Genomic DNA, 19,336 nt, shown 5'->3' with positions numbered 1-19,336 from the left:
CACTTGTTGTCCTTAAGTAGACACAAGATGTGTTATTATAACATTCATTTTAAGAGTGTAGGGATTTTACCCTTATATCATTTTGATGCTTTATATGTAATATAAATGCAGTGTAGCTGTAACTCTATATCTAGAAATGTCGGAAATGCTAATTCTTCTGACAGGTTACCAGACAAATAAAATCCCACCTGGATTGCACTCAAGTTCACAGTGTTCCTCATCAGATCCATCCCTACAGTCCATCTCTCCATCACACACATGACTGTACAGGATACACTCTCGTTCATCTTTGCAGGGTTTAGATCCCACACGACACTTTAATGATGTAATAGTTGAAGTTGTAGTGGCCATTATGGGACAACCAAGCTCATCGGAACTATCCAGACAGTGAGAGAGGCCATCACACACCAAATTCCTCTTCACACACTTCCTCCTGTCCTTACACAGAAAGTCACCTGGAGGAATGAGACAGCTTAGAGAATAGGCAAGATTCCTAAAATTATTAACTAAGAAAATGTGCATCATTTACCTGGGGAAGCACATGCATCTATACAAGAAGCTTCATCTGATCCATCAGGACAATCTCTTCTTCCATCACACAGCTGAGCTTGGGAAATGCATACTGACATTCCAGGACACAGAAAAGATGGACTTTGACAGCTTACCTGAGCAGTCCAGGAAAAACCTGTGACCCAAAGCAAACGTCTTTAGTGGAACAGAACATTAGAGAGAAATACTGAAATTAATTTGAATCAATAGATGTCAATTGATGTGTATGTGTATATGTATATAAGAAACAATAAAACTGCATTAAATTGTAAAGTTTTTAAAAACAGCAAACACTTAAGTTTGGCAAAACTAAGACAAGACTAATTACACCCAGTATAATTAAAAAACAATCTACACTGGAAACGGGCAACGCAGACACCCTGTTCTTACAAAACTTGCACTGCAGAATACAACTTTTGACCCTGTGGATTTTGAGTGGTTAAACTCTAGATAAACATCATAAAGCTCCAAACATGGACATCCAATTCATAGCATCTCCACTGACATCACAAATTAGCATCTCTCTTCTTAATATAGTTGTTTCCCTGAATGACAGTATGCCAATGCCAGTTGGTCACATCTGTCACTTAGTTTTGCCTCGAAGCTACAATACATCTACATCTAACATAGGGGTAAGATGTACTTTTATTCAGAGAAAGCAGTTTTTGTCAAATAGTAAAGACAAGACAGTTGAATGCTTTAACTTGACACACAGACAGAGGCCTTTTGTTAACTATGTGACCCATCTTGGCACAATCAAGGGGAAGAGCAGTAAATGGTCTGTGCTACTCATAAGCCTATATGAACACAGAGAAACAGAATGTTTAATGAAAGACACATTATATAAAATCTCCAGTGTCCTGCAGAGTTTAGCTCCAACCCTAATAAAACACATCCGAACTAACCAATTAAGGTCTACTACCTGAAACATCCTGGCAGGTGTGTTTGGGGCAAGATGGAGCTAAACTTTGTAGGACAGTAGCCCTCTAGGACCTAGTGTGTGGACGGATTAATGTGTTGGTAAAACCACTCAAAAAAAATAAAAAAATAAAAATGAATATAATAATATAAAGGTGGTGGAGCTCAGGAATCCACTCCTTTGATGAGCATGCCAGAATGCAAACCTTATATGTTGCATGCTTGTTTGTGTGCTGGCTATGGTAATGGTTACACAATTTCACTGTGTAAGTGGGATGTCCACCAATGACTGGGGAGGCAAGCAGAAAATTAACAGAAATTATGTTTACACTGCGTTCCTCTCACACCCAGAGATCCGCAAGCACTTGTCAAAGTTATGAGCACAAACACACCTGTTAGTCGCATATCATAAGTTAGTGGAAACGCCATCACGGTACAAAAGTTTTTTCTTCAGGTCACAATCCCAACTCTCTAACTACTAGGCTACAATCCCCCCAGTCATAATTGCATGCATCAGTGTCAGCAAAAAAAATTTACATTTCCATAAGATCTTGCCATTTTTTAGTCAGAGTGTACATGGTCTACAGGCTTTCTGAAATATTTCATAACACCATTCTAAAAAAAACTTTACATGAATGTGAATCTGCTCACCACAGTTGGCTTCATCAGTGCCATCCTGACAATCCTTAATCCCATTGCAAATGAAGACTTTAGGAATACAGTGAGTGTCCCTGTCACATAGCAAGCTGCAGCTCTTAGAGGGTTTTTGACATGTTTCTTCATCAGACTCATCCAGGCAATGAGGTGTCCCATCACACACCAGGTTCTTTTCAATACACCTCCCATCAGAAATGCACTTAAACTGCCCTGTGGTGGCAGAACAAACATCTAAGAGTCAGTATTTGAGGCCAATGACCAAGATGTTGGATTAGAAAATCTGAATTAGTCCAACCTGGTTGGCACTGGCGGTCACAGTTTTGTTCATCAGATCCATCCTTACAGTCCATCTCTCCATCACACAAATGATTGTACAGGAAACACTCTTTTCCATCGTTACAGGGTCTAGATCCCACACGACACTTTAAAGATGCTGTGGTTGAAGTTTTACTAGCCACAATGTGACAAGCAATCTCATCAGATCCATCAAAACAGTGAGATTGGCCATCACACACAAAATTCCTCTCCACACACTTCCTCCTGTCCTTACACAGGAAATCACCTAGCAAAGAGGTCACATCTTGTTTATTCTTTGAGGGAAAAAACAAGGTCATTCAAGGTGTATTGCAGTTAAGATTAAGTGACAGTTTACCTGTTCTAGCACAAGTATCTATGCATGAAACTTCATCAGAACCATCCGGACAATCTAACTTCCCATCACACAGGCGAGTCTGAGAAATGCACAACAATGTTCCTGGACACATTATGGAAGGCCTTCTACAAAATGGAGGTGGAGAAGCAACAGTCGAGGGAACTTTGTTCATCGCCACCAAATTTAGATTTCCACTGTTAGTCTGAGCTGTGTGCATGAGGTGAAACAAGTGTTACTTCACATTTGATAAGGTTAGCCAAATATTACAAGGGTCAATTGCTTAGACATCTAGTGTGTGGACACTTCTGTATTAAGACAAATATTGATTACTAACGGATTAATGTGTTTGTAAAGCCACCTAAAAATATATAAAAAGGTGGGGGAGCTCAGGAATCCACTCATTCAAGGCTAAACCAAAAACCTTAGATGTTGCATGCTTGTTTGTGTGCTAGTCATGTAATGTTATACATTTTCACCGTTCAAGCCACAGGATGTTCATACGGAGTAGGGCTTCACAATAAATCGCATGTGATTGTCAAGTGCATCTCGTCAATAAAACTGGTTCCTTAATTAGTAGTAAATCGCCATCACCTGCTTTCAGATGACTCAGCATTTACTAAACAAAGCTGTAGTTCACTGACAATCGTGTGCAATTTCGCATTATCGATGTATGCGATATGGCCCAGCTTATCAGTAAACTACGACTTTGTTTAGTAAATGCTGCACCATCTGAAAGCAGGGCAGGCGATTTACTACCAATTACCCTGCTGAAAAAAAACAGTAGACAAGCATAGTTCCCAAGTTGGTTTGTTGTTGGTTTAGCTGATGATCACAGCATACCAGCACCAAAACACAACATATGCTGGTCTTGCTGGAGGTCACCAGAAAACCAGCACCAAAACATAACATGCTGGTAGGCTGTATTACAGCAGGGCAAGGAACCAGCTTTCCTGACGAGATGCGCATGACTATGACTATGAGTGGTGATAGCGCAGTGGATAAGACACTCCCCTTTGGTGTGAGAGACCCAGGTTTTAATCCACTGTGGCACACCATTGTGTCCCTGAGCAAGACCCATAGTTGCTCCAGAGGCATGCCATCTCTGACATATATAGCAATTGTAAGTTGCTTTGGATAAAGGCGTCAGCTAAATGAAATATCGTGCAGCCCTAATACAGAGTGATGCGTTAAACAAAATGTTAACACAAAACTGGTGCTACAGAGGTTGAAAGTTTTGTAGCACATTGCTACAAAATTCTACATTGTGTAGATAAAAGTGACAAAAGCTGCGTTTCCAATACCCTTCAAATTGCACAAATTGACTCAATTTCCAAACACGTCTATTTTTTAAATCCAATACCATATTTTCCAAACTATAAGTCTCTCCAGAGTAGGGATGCTAAACAATTAATCGCGATTAATCGTTAGCAGAATAAAAGTTTTTGTTTACATCACATATGTGTGTAAACTGTGTATAATAAATATGTATATATATATATATAAATATGAACACATTCATGTATAATTTTAAGAAGAAAAAAAATTGTATATTTTAAGTATGTATATTTATATATAATATAAATTATATATAAATATACAAATGTATATACACATGTAAACATTTCTAAAACATATACATGCATGTGTGTACATTTATTTATACAAATTTATTATACACAGTTCACACACATATATGATGTAAACAAAAACTTTTATTCTGCTAACGATTAATCGCGATTAATTGTTTAGCATCCCTACTCCAGAGTATACGTCGGATCAGTCAAAAATGCATTTTGAAAAGGAACAAACATAAGTCGCATTGGACTATACGTTGCTTTATTTAGAAAATGATTTCACAAAACCCAAGCTGAAGAGCAGACATTTAATCTGGAAAGGCAAGTTATTCAACTTAACAATAGCACAGAACAGCAGGCTGAATAGGTGTCCATACATGTTAAATAACAAACAGTTATTTACACGATACACAAGAGCATACAGAACATACCTGGGAGGCTGAATAGGCTCAATTAACACAAGCCAAATCAAGGTCAAAAAGATCCTGAAGTCATTCCGCGTCAACAAATCCATCAAATTACATAAATACAAGAGCAGCAAAGAGCGACTCTCATGACTGTAGACAGTAATGGGGTCTCTTGGTTCATATGAAATAATTTTAGCATACAAGTTGCACCTGACTAGAAGTTCCAGTACCCACCAAACTATGAAAAAAGTTTGACTTATAGTCCGGAAAATACGGTATTAACACTCGTAAAAGGTAGTTTATCAAGCATTTCGGAGGAGATGCATTTTGCAAAACTGCAATGGAAAGAGTTTATTCGCATTTTTAAGTCAATTGATAAATGTAAATCACAAATCATTACTTAAGATGAGACTATGTACTAAAACCTCCCAGAAACACCGCATACGTGTTTGCTTCCAAGTATAAGAGGCTTTCTTTGCCAATATTATTTGCATAACACAAACATCTCCTTTGATTTAAAATAATGTACCATTACGTTCGAGAAACACCTCATATGTTGCTGCTCCCAAGGGGCTTTTCTTGGCATTAATGTGTCATAACACTCCTATGTCTCCTTTGATTAAAATAATGCCTTAAAATAGCTAACATCCATCGACATGATGTTTGGAATGACTTATTGTGAGAGGAAAAACTATGTTTTAGCCGCATATCATCAATTGGTGGAAACGCTGTCACTTCACAAAAGTTTTTTCGTCAGGCCACAAGCCCAACTCTCGAACCACTAGGGTACAACTGCCCCTAGTCATAGTTAAATCAGTGTCATTAAAAAATAAATTATCATTTTCATAAGAACTTGCCATTTGAGTCAGAGCGTCCATGGTTTGCTTTCTTAAATTACAATCCAAAGCAGAGACTACTAACATGAATCTTATACTCCGATATTTCATAACACCATTCTAAACACTCTATGTGAATCTGCTCACCACAGTTGGCTTCATCAGTGCCATCGTGACAATCCTTAATCCCATTGCAAATGAAGACTTCGGGAATACAGTGAGTGTCCCTGTCACACAGCAAGCTGCAGCTCTTAGAGGGTTTTTGACATGTTTCTTCATCAGACTCATCCGGGCAATGAGGTGTCCCATCACACACCAGGTTCTTTTCAATGCACTTTCCATCAGAATTGCACTTGAACTGCCCTGTGGTGGCAGAACAAACATCTTAGAATCAGTATTTGAGGCCCATGGCCAAGATGTTGGATTAGAAAACCTGAATTAGTCCAACCTGGTTGGCACTGGTGGTCACAGTTTTGTTCATCAGATCCATCCTTACAGTCCATCTCTCCATCACACAAATGACTGTACAGGAAACACTCTTTTCCATCGTTACAGGGTCTAGATCCCACACGACACTTTAATGATGCTGTGGTTGATGTTTTACTAGCCAGGATGTGACAAGCGCTCTCGTCAGATCCGTCAAAACAGTGAGATTGGCCATCACACACCAAATTCTTCTCCACACACTTCCTCCTGTCCTTACACAGGAAATCACCTAGCAAAGTTGTCACATCTTGTTTATTCTTTGAGGGGAAAAAAGGTCATTCAGGGTATATAGCAGTAAAGATTATGTAACAGTTTACCCATTCTAGCACAAGTATCCATGCATGAAACTTCATCAGAACCATCCGGACAATCTAACTTCCCATCACACATGCGAGTTTGAGAAATGCACAGCGATGTTCCTGGACATATTATGGAAGGCCTTCTACAAAATGGAGGTGTAGAAGCAACAGTGGTGGCAACTTTGTTCATTGTCACCAAATTTGGAGTTCCACTGTTAGTCTCGGCTGTGTGCATGAGGTGAAACTTGTGTTACTTTACATGTAAAACGTTCATCCAAATATTTCAAGTGTCATTCTCATAGGCATCGTACAGACACTGCAGCTTAAAGGTACTGTAGTAAAATATTTACCTCTAAAGGTGGTTCTAACAATTTTTTGTCAGAGGAATCTTGATTAAACTTAAATGTGGTTCAGAAACAAACAGTAATCAATCCTTCAAACTAATATGTATTGCTGATGTTGAAAAAAAAATTTCTTGCCTATTTTAGGGCCCTATAATTTCAGTGATCACGGAATCGTGAACGGAATCTCGGAATTGGCTAAATAACACGGAATCTAGCGTTAACGCGGAATTTCGCATATTTTGAATACATTCTGTCTTTGTGTGGGAGAACAACGTAGGTCTGTGGGTAATGCAGACCGGGGGAAGGAAATCTGGGCAACACACACCCTCTCGTCATTTCAGACCCCCTCCAAAACACTGAAACCATGCGAAGCGGTCTCCACGACTTTCCTCCCTCAGTTGCGAGCAGTTCCTAACATGACTTAAGTGACCGGAGAACTGTTATTTTTGTCAATATTCCTTTGACTGAGAGATCAAATATACATGCACACTCTCATCCACGTCTCTCTCGCTGCACCTATCACATCTGTCTGAAGTCCGAACACAAATCCTCGTGTATTTGTTCAGATTTATGCATTTCAAGCAAGCAGAGGCAAAAATTCCTTCGGTTTAAAATATAATCATCTGTATCTAGACCGCTCTCGGTCTCTCTTTCGCTCGCACGTGAAGAGAGGTGCGTGTTCATGCTGTCTGAAGTCAGATCAGTAAGTAATAATCCTGTGTTTGTTTGTGAAGTTATATGCATTTCAAGCGATTGTGTTTAAAATATGGCTCGCGTTCCGCTGGACCGATGTGTTTAAGGCACTTCTGAAGGCACCACTGCTTTGAAATGCGTAGCCTTGTGCAACAACACTAAACAATGCATTGAACTGAGTAAAATGTCGATGTGTGTGTGCGCATGCTTCAAACAGGGAATGTGAAAATTTCCTATTGTATTGTGTGTTCATTTTAATCATTAACATTAAAGGCACACTCTTATGATGACTAAAATAACAGTAAAGGGTAAAAAATAATTGCCAAAATTTAAAATGGACGAAACGGAATTTGAGAAAATATAAAACGGAATTTGGGAAAAAATAAAACGGAATTTGGGAAAATATAAAACGGGTTTTATAGGGCCCTACAATTTAATATGAAGATGCAACTAAGTAAGCCGGTTGTAGGTTAATTCTTCCATGCTGTGTTGCAATCAAAATATTTCTGGTTTGAGCACCATACCATGCCTGAACAACCTAATACCATTGGCGTAACCATTAATGAGAGTTTGTGATGAAAAAGTCTCTTTTCCTGACCAATGGTAGATCAAAATAAGAATTTCAAATTTGGGAAATATTTTTGAAATCGGTCATTTGGAATTCCATTCGGTGACCTTAGCACTAAAGCAATTAACTAATTTTCAAATGGGACTGAACCTTAAAACACATTGACTGCACAATAAAGATCTGCTGAATCTACTTACTGCAGTTAGCTTCATCAGTGGCATCCACACAATCCTTCTCTCCATCACAGAGGAAGCTCTCTGGGATGCAGCGAGTTTTATCATCACACCTGTGTTTGCAGTCATGCGAGTGAGTGAAACAGTCCATTTCATCAGAGCGATCCTGACACTGAGGTGTGCCGTCACACACCTGCTTTTTATCAATACACATCCTCCCATGAGCACACTGAAACTGATCTAGGGAAATCAAATCAAACATCAATTGCACACTTTTTGGGTTAAATAAAGCAGTTGGGTATATATTTTTTCATGTTTTACCTGGTTTACACTGATATTCACAGTCTGCTTCATCAGATCCATCGTCACAGTCCATCTCCCCATCACACAAATGACTGTACAGGACACACTCTTTCCCATTTCTACAGGGTTTAGATCCCACACGACACTTTACTGACCCTGTGGTTGACGTTTGACTAGCCACGATGTGACAAGCAATCTCATCAGATCCGTCAAGACAGTGAGATCGGCCGTCACACACCAAATTCCTTTCCACACACTTCCTCCTGTCCTTACACAGGAAATCACCTGGCAAAGGTTTCATGGGTCACATCTTTGTTTATTTTTTAATGGGACAAACAAGGTCATTCAAGGTAAATTGCAGTAAAGATTAAGTGGCAGATTACCCATTTTGGCACAAGTATCTATGCACAAAACTTCATCAGAACCATCCGGGCAATCTAACTTCCCATCACATTGGCGACTCTGAGAAATGCACAGTGATGTTCCTGGACATATTATGGAAGGACTTCTACAGAATGGAGGTGGAGTAGCAAAAGTCGAGACAACTTTGTTCTTCGCCACCAAATTTAGATTTCTACCATTAGTCTGAGCTGTGTGCATGAGGTGAAACAAGTGTTACTTCACATGTGATAAGGTTAGCCAATCAAGAGTAATTTACATAGAGATCTTAAAGGGACAGCAGCTTAAAAGTACAGTATTAAAATACTGAATTCTAAAGGTGGTTCTAACTCAGATTTATTTGGCCGAGGAACCTTGATAAAACTTAAATGGGGTTCAGAAAATAGGAATCAACCTTTAAAACTAAGATGCACCATTGCTGATGTTGAAATTCATTGCTAATTTAATATGAAGAGGCAACTAAGTAGAACTGCACGATAAATCACATGCAGTTATCATGCGCATCTGGTCTTTAAAGCCGGTTTCGTGATTAGTAAATCTCCAACACCTGCTTGCAGATGGAGCGGCATTTACTAAACAGAGCTGTAGTTCACCGACAAGCAAGGCAATATCACATTTATTATCGGAGGAAATTAGTCAGTAATTATAAATGCAGTATTATTTCTTTTTTGAGCACCATACCATACCATACCAGTAACAATAGTGGTGCAACGGATCGCAGTTGATCCGTGATCCGTACGGATCACGACCCACGGTTCGGCTCGCATGTGATTCGCGGATTAATACGCAAATTTAAATAGGGAAAGTTTATAATTTGTAAGTATTATAAAGGTTTGCAAATGTTAACATTCAAGTGATTTTAAACAGTTTAACTGCAAAACGGCGCTAAAGTGATCAGTTTACTTTACGCACAAACGCACGCGTGCGGTTGAATGCGTCCGGTCCAGCTCGAGTCAGACATCATCCTTCAAAGATCAGAACTCTTGATGTTTAAATTTCAGAGAGTTGCGCTACTCTCTCTCATACTGTAGTGTATTAAAATACATTTGGCTAATAGAGCAATGAAAAACAACGTAACGTTTTTATGTGGGACGACTGTAATGCTGCGCCGTCTGTAATTCGCCCTCTGTCTGTGTCTGTGCGCTCGTTTAAGGGGACTCGGTAGTGCACAAACGGAGAGATGCAGTCTGTGCATATTTGGTCTTAAAGAGACAGTAAGCTCAATTGACCTACTTAAGTCTGTGTCATTAATGTTAATCAAAGAACCCAAGACAAAGAGAAAATCACTGCTGAAGCTTTAAAAAAATAATAATTACATTTAATTAATACAATAAATGCAGTGTTATTATTCATTTGATTTCTGTAACTAATGATTTTAGACCTTACTTAATGTGCAACCTTGTTCTTTTTATAAATGTTTGTAATTTCTTGATTTGTTATTAGAATTTTCCCATACTTTTTTTTTGCTGATCCGAAAAATGATCCGATCCGTGCCTCAAAATCCGTAATGTGATCCGAACCGTGAGTTTTGTGATCCGTTGCACCCCTAAGTAACAACCAAATATTATTGGATTAATCAGTAATGTGAGACTGGGGTGGAAATGTCTCTTTTCTCATATTTGGGAAACCTGTTTGAAATCAGTCATTTGAAATTCCATTTGGTAACCTTAGCATTACAGAAATTGCAAATGAATCTACATCGTGCAAACATGAAAACGCATAGACTGCATAATATCCACTGAACCCATAACTCGGGCAGCACAGTGGATCAGTGGGTAGCACTGTTGCCCCATAGCAAGAAGGTCCCCGGTTCGAGTCATGGCTAGGTCAGGTGTGATTTGTGTGTGGAGTTTGCATGTTCTCCTTGTATCAGCGTGGGTTTACTCTGGGTAGCCGGTTTCCTCCCACAGGCCAAAAACATGCAAGTCAGGTGAATTGGCGATACCAATTTGCCCCTCCCCCAACTTGCTTATGGATTTATCAGTTCTCGCTATGAATATAAGCATAGATGCTGGAATAGCTTGAAGAAAAAAGGAATAATCCATCACTTACTGCAGTTAGCTTCATCAGTGGCGTCCACACAATCCTTTTCTCCATCACAGAGGAAGCTCTCTGGGATGCAGAGAGTTTTATTATCACACCTGTGTTTGCAGTCGTGTGAGTGAGTAAAACAGTCAATTTCATCTGAGCGATCCTGACATTGAGGTGTGCCGTCACACACCTGTGATTTGTCAATACACATCCTTCCATGAGCGCAGTGAAACTGATCTACAGAGAAAAAAAATCAAATATCAAGTACACACATCTTGGATGAAATTAAGTAGTTTAAAAATTTAACAAAAATCAGTTTGCACACTTCTTGTGTTAAAACAGTTGGGTACATAATTTTTATGTTTTACCTGGTTTACACTGATATTCACAGTCTGCTTCATCAGATCCATCCTCACAGTCTATATCCCCATCACACACATGACTGTACAGGACACAATCTTTTCCATCTTTACAGGGTTTAGATCCCACACGACACTTTAGTGGCACTACGGTTAAGGTTGCAGGAGCCATGGTGGGACAACCAATCTCATCGGAACCATCAGGACAATGAGATTGGCCATCACACACCAAATTCCTTTCCAAACACTTCCTTCGGTTCTTACACAGAAAGTCACCTGGGGAAAACAGCAGCTTTCAAATTATGCAGTCTAATAGATTTGTTCTTATTCTCATTTTGGTCATTAAAGCACCTGGATACAAAAAAAAGTGTTCAATATCATCATGTACATTTGTGTATAACACCCCATTAAGACAGCCAGTGACATGCAGTGGCAGAGCGACGCGAGTCCCATTCATTTAAAATGGAAGCTTGGCGACTTTCGGGCAATGCTAGCGAAAGTGACAATTGGCGACCATATGGGTGTGTCCAGCAAAACAAGAAAGTTAAGAAAGGTTTTAATGCAAATGATGAGTGATTTTCAGAGCGACTACCAATGTGAGCAAAGCAGTGAAGCTCACATAATCCTTCTCCCGTCAGTAATTGAAGTGGATGGTACTCATTTGTTTATGACAACCAGATTTAGAAACACCTCATTAAAAGAGACAGGTGACACACTGAACAGACACATGGCCTGAATAATGCATAAGAATTGTGTAAATCTTTGGTGATCCCTGCTACTGACAATTGCCCAGAATGCATAAAGCATTTAAAGGGAGCAAGAACTGGTAAGGTGGGTTTTATCAACAGCATTAGGGGCGTTTCAAATTTAGTGTCTTTTGCGCGCATCTGTTACGCAAGTGAAAAATACTTCAACTTTTCAGAATGACGTGTCAAAGTGTATTGGGAAGGAGAAGGAAAAGCCTTTTAGATGTGAAATGTGACATGCCGCTTAAAGGTGGCACTTGAAAGTTTTCATGTAATGTTTTTATATTTTTGTGTTAAATCATAGTTAAACACAGAATTTAGTTTGTGATCATATGATATTACCTGGCTTTACACATGTGTACAAGCAGGAAGCTTCATCTGACGCATCTGGACAATCCTTTTTACCGTCACACAGTTGAGACTGACTGATACACACAGTAAATCCCTGACACAAAACCAGGGGGCTTTTACAAGTCACCTCAGGAGGACGCACTTCAACCACTTCATCTGCAGTGTACAAAAATAAAACTGTACAAAAAGATGCAGTGTAACGACAGACCTTAAAAAGGTGAAACAGCACATTAAATTACACATTAAACTAGGTTTACATTTATGCATGAGAAAAACACTTATAATATGTAAAGCTTGAATATACTGTAAGGGTTTTCCCTGGTAATTAATCCCACAACCTATGCACTGCTAACATAATACAATTGAGCTACAGAAACATTACAAACCTTGCTGGACCTCCCTGAGGGCAACTGATAAGCCGACAACTCCACTTTCTACTGCAACCCCTGATATACGAGATCCATCTTTGCGATTCCATACTGACAGGACATCATTGAACAACGCCACTATGTACGGTTCATAAGCCGCCATGATGGAGCCGGGAATGACCCACCTTTTACCTGCGGAGTACTTCCTCATTTTTAGTAGACTTATAACCTGCAAGTCTAGAGTTAACAAAAAAAAAATACAGTTTATAAGCCAATCATAGTCAGTTAAAATAAAAAATTATCCTGTACACTTCGCTATGTCAGGCAAAAGGTCACACGCACAAGACTCGATGTTCCAAAGGAAGCCGTTTGCTTTTCTGTCGAATACGACGCGGTCAAAACCATTTACTTCAAAGCTGAAGACAACTTCAGCACTTCCACCAATCAAACCTAGCCTCATTCTCAGGACTTGATTTCCTTCTAGCCAATAGAGCTTTCCTCTCTGCCAGTCCACGAAGAGGTCAAGGATTGCAGTTCTGGCTTGATATAACGGTCTGGAAATACTTTGATGAAGGGGGCCAATAGTTGAAACACCAATGGTTAGCTCATCACAGGACAGCCAGTACAGATTCCCAGTCTTCTGGTCAACTCGCACAATGCAAGCTGCAAGTGAAAAAAGTAAATCAGAATATGATGTGCACAATTGAGATAATGTAATAATCTGCATCTACAACAACCCAATCTACAGATTGTATACTTATATAATACAAGTACTCAATAATATAAATGAAACTATGGGAACATTGCTTTAACAAAATAAGCATATTTAAAGCAACCATCTCTTTGCATAGATGTACGCTGTGGCATTTTATCATTCAGCTAATTATAGGGTCACCCCTAACCCTTTGGAACAGTAGTGTATGCTTAAATTGATCCATCATTTCAAAATCAACATCCAAAATAAACTCAAATCGCAAACTAGAAACACACATTACACAAGTTTGCACATGCATGTCCAACTTGTATGGTCCTGCTGTGCAAGGTAAAGCCCACTCACAGCCGAAAACTGATTGATATAAATTCATAAAAATGGATACGATTGGGTTTTCAAACTTTCGTTTGCCATTGGTCAAACAAACAATTAACCCAACCTAAACAGTTGCTGCAGAAAGTTTATGCTAAAACCTGGTATAAAGGAGGAGATTTGGGAAGGAGGAGGGATGCCGGATGAATTGTCACTGGTAAGGCGTAAAGACTGATAACTTAAATTGGCTTTCAGTTTTGATGATTGACAAAACTGAATGTTTAGGCTACTCCGTCAGTCTATTGAATGATGGTAAAATAAGACTTTGGTTGCTGTCCTCAGAGAGAGCTTGAACCTAGCAAGCTAGGTGGATGCCTGCGAGGAGTCTTTATTGGTGTAACCTTTTCTTCCTCACGCAAAGATGCGTACAATTATTTAACTGTCTCCTCCTTTAAATTATGCTATTTAAGATGAGATGTTTATTATTGTTTGGTGGAAGCAAGGGAAAAATCACTACTGCGGTAGTGTGAGCATATTTATAAAACGGTTAGTTCCAATCCTTCGTTCTGATTTGTGAATAGCTGTGCTTTATTCACAATAAAGCACTGCTAAGACTTTTACCCAAATTTTTTAACTTTAATATTGTGTGGTAGACGTTTTATAAAAGCAATAAGGTACTCGAGGCAAGTGCTGTATCGTGAATAAGTAACGGCTGAAGGGGTTGCAGGCACTCCGCTTCGCGTCGTGCCTAACAACGCCCTTCAGCCGTTACTTTTTCATGATACAGCACAGCCTCTCGTACCTTATTGCTTACATAAATTGCTGCTGCGGCAGTAAGAGAGTTATACAGAATAAGGCTGTGAGAAATGTATCTTTTAACTCCTGCGAGAATAAAGATATGGGGTAGATTTGATCTAATGTAGGTTTAGAAGGCGTTTGAAGACCAGCGACCTAAGGATTTAATTTGGAGTTCTGGGAGGCCGTTTTGTGCTGCTGAAGTTGCGCCTCCTATGCGGAAAGACTGGCTGGAATAGTGAAACGCCGGGATGCCGGGTCTGATTTCCACTGCTTTGAGATGTTTTTGGAACCAGTGTCTGGAAACGGAGTTGTTTTTGTCATTGACAAAAGGGGATCTGATGGAGAGCAGATTTGGAGACTGCGGTGGGCTAGAGATAAGAAAACTGACTGATAAGGCTGGAAGGGGGGTAGATTAAAAGTAAAAATTGGATGACCGTGCATCAGTTGATCTGTTTTACTGCACTTCATATTAAAGCATGTGTCATCGTTGTCTAGGTTTTGGAGGTCAGAAAATTACCCACAAAATACGGGACCCCTAGGCATACTGTGCAAAGACATCAGACTGTAAAAAACACACGTAAGTTACCTGGCTGTTTGACATAAACCCACAAACTGAAAGGCTTGCCAATTTTCCTCATTTCACCAAGCCAAGTGAATCTCCATCGGTCTTTTACACCTTTATCAACCTCCAAAACATCGGAGCCTTCCTGCATTATTAGTAGGTCCATGCTAGCTGAAATAAACTTTTACCTCAGCTTAACGTGCTGCAGCCATGAAGTGGATCTGGTGCATATTGATTACAGAACACCTACAGTGGAGAGGAACGTGATTCCGCTCCACTCCAGGCTTTGATAACATCACACTCAACAAGGTGAATACACATTGTCTTTATGAAAAGTGAGTTTAATAATTTTGCAAGTGACGGAAATCCGTCGTAGACTCTTTGCAATTGACTAAAACACAATGCAGTGACGGGGAACTTTTAATCCAGCTGTTTGGAAAAACTGAGCAAAAGACTTCTGTATATTTATTAAAGGCTATGACAAATTTAAATGAAGGAGAGGATACGGTTTAAGCTGGAAGGGGAATCTTTTAGGATGACGGAGAATCCTAATTTTCTCGTAGGGGGTTTTTCAACCCGGGGAGGCAGCCTTCGTGGGCTTAACTTAGCACGCTCTTCTATACGTTACATTAGTAATACGCTCGCTTATGTTGATTCATAGCCGCAGCAAATTTAGCTGCTTATGCTATCGTGTATCATGTTGTGCTAACTGTCGATTTTCTATGCTTTTCACTGCTTCTATTAATGTAAAGCTGAAACAATTACCAATTGTGAAAAGGCTATATAAATAGAATCGAATGTGCCACAGTCCAGAGAACGATGGCTGTCTTTCTTTGGAAAGGGAGAAAGGAGAGACGCCAGGTCCACATCCGTACCTAAAGGGTTTAGGAGCACAGTGAGTTGGAGACGGATGAAGGGTCCATGGCGATGGTGTGAGCGGGCATTGCTAAGGGAACGGCTGTGAAAAGGGTGTAAGGGAGCTTTTTTGGAAGATTCAGGGGAGCGGCTTCTGGGGTCTGGCCAGTTTGAGCACTGAGGTAAAGCTCAAAGTTGGGCTTTCCTTCTATGAAATTCAATGTTGGCAATTGCGAGAGTGTGCTGCAAACCATTTACATTCCATTATGTTATTGCAGGGGTTGAAGATGGTCTGCGTGAAGTCGCAAAAGGAGAGGTTTGAGGACGTTTCACCGGAGGCAGAGAGTAGGAATTTAAACGTCGGCACTTAGGTGAAATGGCAGGAGGATGTTGAGAAGGACGTCCTGTTTCCCAGGAGCTCTGCAAGGGATGTTAACAAATCTGCATCAGAGCAAAATTCTTCATCGAAGGTGAAGAGTGGAAGTTCGTCTTGAACTTGGAGAGACATTGTTCCAGAAATAGGCGGGGCCTTATGCCGGATGAATCGCTTAAATAGGCTCTCAGGATGTTTTGGCTCCTACTGAACCTACGCTTAACTTCATAAAACGTCAACTCCGTTATCAACTGTTAATTAAAAGATACTGAAACTAATAAAACACACTAATTACCTTCCACCTTGATTATTACAATGCTCTCCTAACAGGTCTGCCCATTAAATCAAAAGGCTTCAAATCGAAGAAATTAATTCCCTAGAAATGAAATGGTTTTCTATAGTGATTTGCCATAAAATGTGATATGATCTTCATCTAGGTCACAATAGACTAACACAAATGTGTATCAGTTTATAATACAATTATATAGTTTCTTGTGTGTGAAAGCACCCATTAAACATTCACAGTTCGGGAGGAACATAATTAGGAGACTAATTAAAGCTAATGTGTCTCATAAATAAAATGAGTTCAAAGGGTGGTTTAGTGATACTTTGATAAAAGACAGTTAATCATTTTAAGATTGCGCTCCTTAAAGAGCCACACAGATCCAAAATCGAAACTGACATGTATTTGCAGTGTGTCATGTGGCTGTCCATCAATGTAAACAATGTGTAAAGTGGTTGAACCAAAAAGTGCACGATTAATAAAGTTATTGGCTTCTAAAATAGAGAGTCGACTCTGAATCGCTGAAACGAGTTGTTATATGGATTGGATCTCCTGCCTGACTTTTTCCACGTCACACGAGATACTAATCTTCGCCTACAGCCTTGCTCGCGGGAGAAAAGAAAACTATGACCCGCCCACAGCTAGTTAGTGTGTGTAAACATCAGCTCACGCTGTGTTTTCAGTTTGTGTTGTTTTCACTACCAAAGGAGACTTTTTCAAGGAAGGATATACTAAACATGTCTGGCTGTGAAGAATCAGTGGTTAAAATTAATTTTTAACTGAGGAATTTAGACGTTTGGCAATAAAAGATTGCTCAGTACCCACTTTATTTGGAACAACATGCGTCTCCTGCCCACCACCTGTAAGTATGATTATAGCTACATACTTGCTTAAATGAGTATAAAATGTTTATCGTCGTTTATACTGCTTGGATTAATGATGAATAATGTCGTTGTTTAAACTATATACTGTCAGAGTCACGATAGCAAGCGGTTTATGCTGTACTTACGGGTTTGCTATGACCCGGTTAGTTTACATAAATGCTTAAATGAGTGTAAAATTGTTAATTTCTATCGTCGTTGTTATTGCTTGGATTAATGATCAAGGTTGTGTATTGATGTTGATAATGTCTCTTCAATAAAAATGTTATCACTAGGTCAATACATGTTCCACTATTGTTGGTCTGTGCCACTGATCTGTGGACTGTGCAGAGACTGTCAGTTGTCCAATCAGATCAGTGTAGGCTACTGAAAGGTGGGGTTTAGGCAGACCGAGTCGTTGAACGACTTCACACGAATCGTTTGGGGATCTCTGTGAAATGGGGTAATTTTAAATGTATATTTTGAGAAAATTAGTGTTTTTTGACCTTGCATGCATTTAATCCTGTTGTCCGGGACTTATAAACAGTGAGAGGATGCTTAAAATTGTCATCTTACTGGCTCTTTAAGAAGCTTCAGCTCTTATGAACCATACTTTGCAAGAAGGAGCTCTCCAAAATATCCAATCAAGAGTTGTTGCACTCCATAAGGCTGAAAAAGGATACAAAAACAATCCCAACATTTTTAGACATCCAGCAGTCGATAGTTTGACAAATTGTCTATAAATGGAGACAGTTTAATACTGTAGCTACCCTTCCAACAAGTGGACGCACAGCCAAGAGGACTCCTAAAGCACAAAACAGAATACTCATTGAAGTAAAGAAGAACCCACAAGTAACAGCTAAAGGCTTAAAGACATAATTTGAACTGGCACACATCTCCGTTCATGAGTCTGCCATACACCAGTCTTTGAACAGGCACGGTCTCAGTCTATGGCAGAACACCACAGAGGAAGCCGCTGCTCTCCTGAAAAAACATTGCTGTGAGCCTGAAGTTTGCAAAAGAGCACATTTGCAAACCCCAGTGCTACTGGGAAAATATTTTATGGACTGACGAAACAAAAGTTGAATTGTCTGGGAAAAATACTATGGTGCAAAAAGGGCACAGATTACAAACATCAAAACATAATCCCAACAGTGAAGTATGATGGAGGGCACATCATGATTTGGGCATGCAAGTTTAACAAAAATCCTACCGGATAATGTCAGGGTGGCTGTCCGCCAGTTGAGGCTTAGTAGAAGTTGGATGATGCAACAGGACAATGACCTTAAGCATCAAAGTAAATCCACCATAGGCTGTCTTAAGAAAAACAAAATGTGCCATTTGGAGTGGCCTAGTCAAAGCCCAGACATTTACGTGTGGAATGACCTCAAGAGAGTGGTTTACACCAAACATCCTACAAATGTGTACAAATGCAAAAATTCCTTCTGAACGATTTCAAGTATTTCCTTCAGAACCACCAAGTAACTAAGAACTACCAAGTAATTGCTGCCAAAGGAGGTTTAACAAGCTATTAAGTCCAAGGGTTCCAATGGCGTTCCATATAGGGTTTATAAGGACACGCCAGGCATCTTGAAGTACCTCCGGAAGCTCATGAAAGTGGCATGGGAAAAATAAATATACCAAAGGCATGGCGACGGGCAGGAGGAATCCTGATTCCCAAAGAAAATAAATCCTCAACCATCAATCAGTTCAGCCAGATAGACCTCCTGAATGTGGAAGGAAAGATATTTTTCAGTGTTGTGGTCCAGAGGCTTTGTGTGTTCTTGCAGAACAACTTTGTCGACACCTCAGTGCAGAAGGCAGGGATAAGTGGATTCTCAGGATGCCTGGAACATACAAATGTCATC

At 39.7% G+C, this 19,336-nt stretch overlaps 2 protein-coding genes across 2 annotated transcripts in view; both read right to left on the bottom strand.

Annotated features, from left to right (window-relative positions):
* The window catches only part of LOC135779494 (uncharacterized), a 45,607-nt gene extending 32,663 nt beyond the window's left edge, over positions 1 to 12,944 (bottom strand). Inside the window, exons 1-15 of the mRNA XM_065290212.1 lie at positions 12,732 to 12,944; positions 12,337 to 12,501; positions 11,258 to 11,524; positions 10,911 to 11,126; positions 8,843 to 9,049; positions 8,478 to 8,744; positions 8,181 to 8,396; positions 6,397 to 6,603; positions 6,042 to 6,308; positions 5,741 to 5,956; positions 2,777 to 2,983; positions 2,420 to 2,686; positions 2,119 to 2,334; positions 530 to 685; positions 189 to 455 (exon numbers count right to left, since the gene is read on the bottom strand). Of these exons, the coding sequence (XP_065146284.1) occupies positions 189 to 455; positions 530 to 685; positions 2,119 to 2,334; positions 2,420 to 2,686; positions 2,777 to 2,983; positions 5,741 to 5,956; positions 6,042 to 6,308; positions 6,397 to 6,603; positions 8,181 to 8,396; positions 8,478 to 8,744; positions 8,843 to 9,049; positions 10,911 to 11,126; positions 11,258 to 11,524; positions 12,337 to 12,501; positions 12,732 to 12,924 (3,334 nt within the window). The 5' untranslated portion in view covers positions 12,925 to 12,944. The remainder of the gene's footprint in view (positions 1 to 188; positions 456 to 529; positions 686 to 2,118; positions 2,335 to 2,419; positions 2,687 to 2,776; positions 2,984 to 5,740; positions 5,957 to 6,041; positions 6,309 to 6,396; positions 6,604 to 8,180; positions 8,397 to 8,477; positions 8,745 to 8,842; positions 9,050 to 10,910; positions 11,127 to 11,257; positions 11,525 to 12,336; positions 12,502 to 12,731) is intronic.
* A 67-nt stretch (positions 12,945 to 13,011) lies between these two features.
* Positions 13,012 to 19,336, bottom strand: part of LOC135779452 (vitellogenin receptor Yl-like) — a 41,842-nt gene continuing 35,517 nt past the window's right edge. The window contains exon 14 of the mRNA XM_065290165.2: positions 13,012 to 13,376. Coding sequence (XP_065146237.2) covers positions 13,012 to 13,376 — 365 coding nt within the window. The remainder of the gene's footprint in view (positions 13,377 to 19,336) is intronic.

This window comes from Paramisgurnus dabryanus, chromosome 10, assembly GCF_030506205.2.
Source record: "Paramisgurnus dabryanus chromosome 10, PD_genome_1.1, whole genome shotgun sequence".
NCBI classification, from domain to species: Eukaryota; Metazoa; Chordata; class Actinopteri; order Cypriniformes; family Cobitidae; genus Paramisgurnus; species Paramisgurnus dabryanus.
This window is presented reverse-complemented; position numbering and strand designations above follow the sequence as displayed.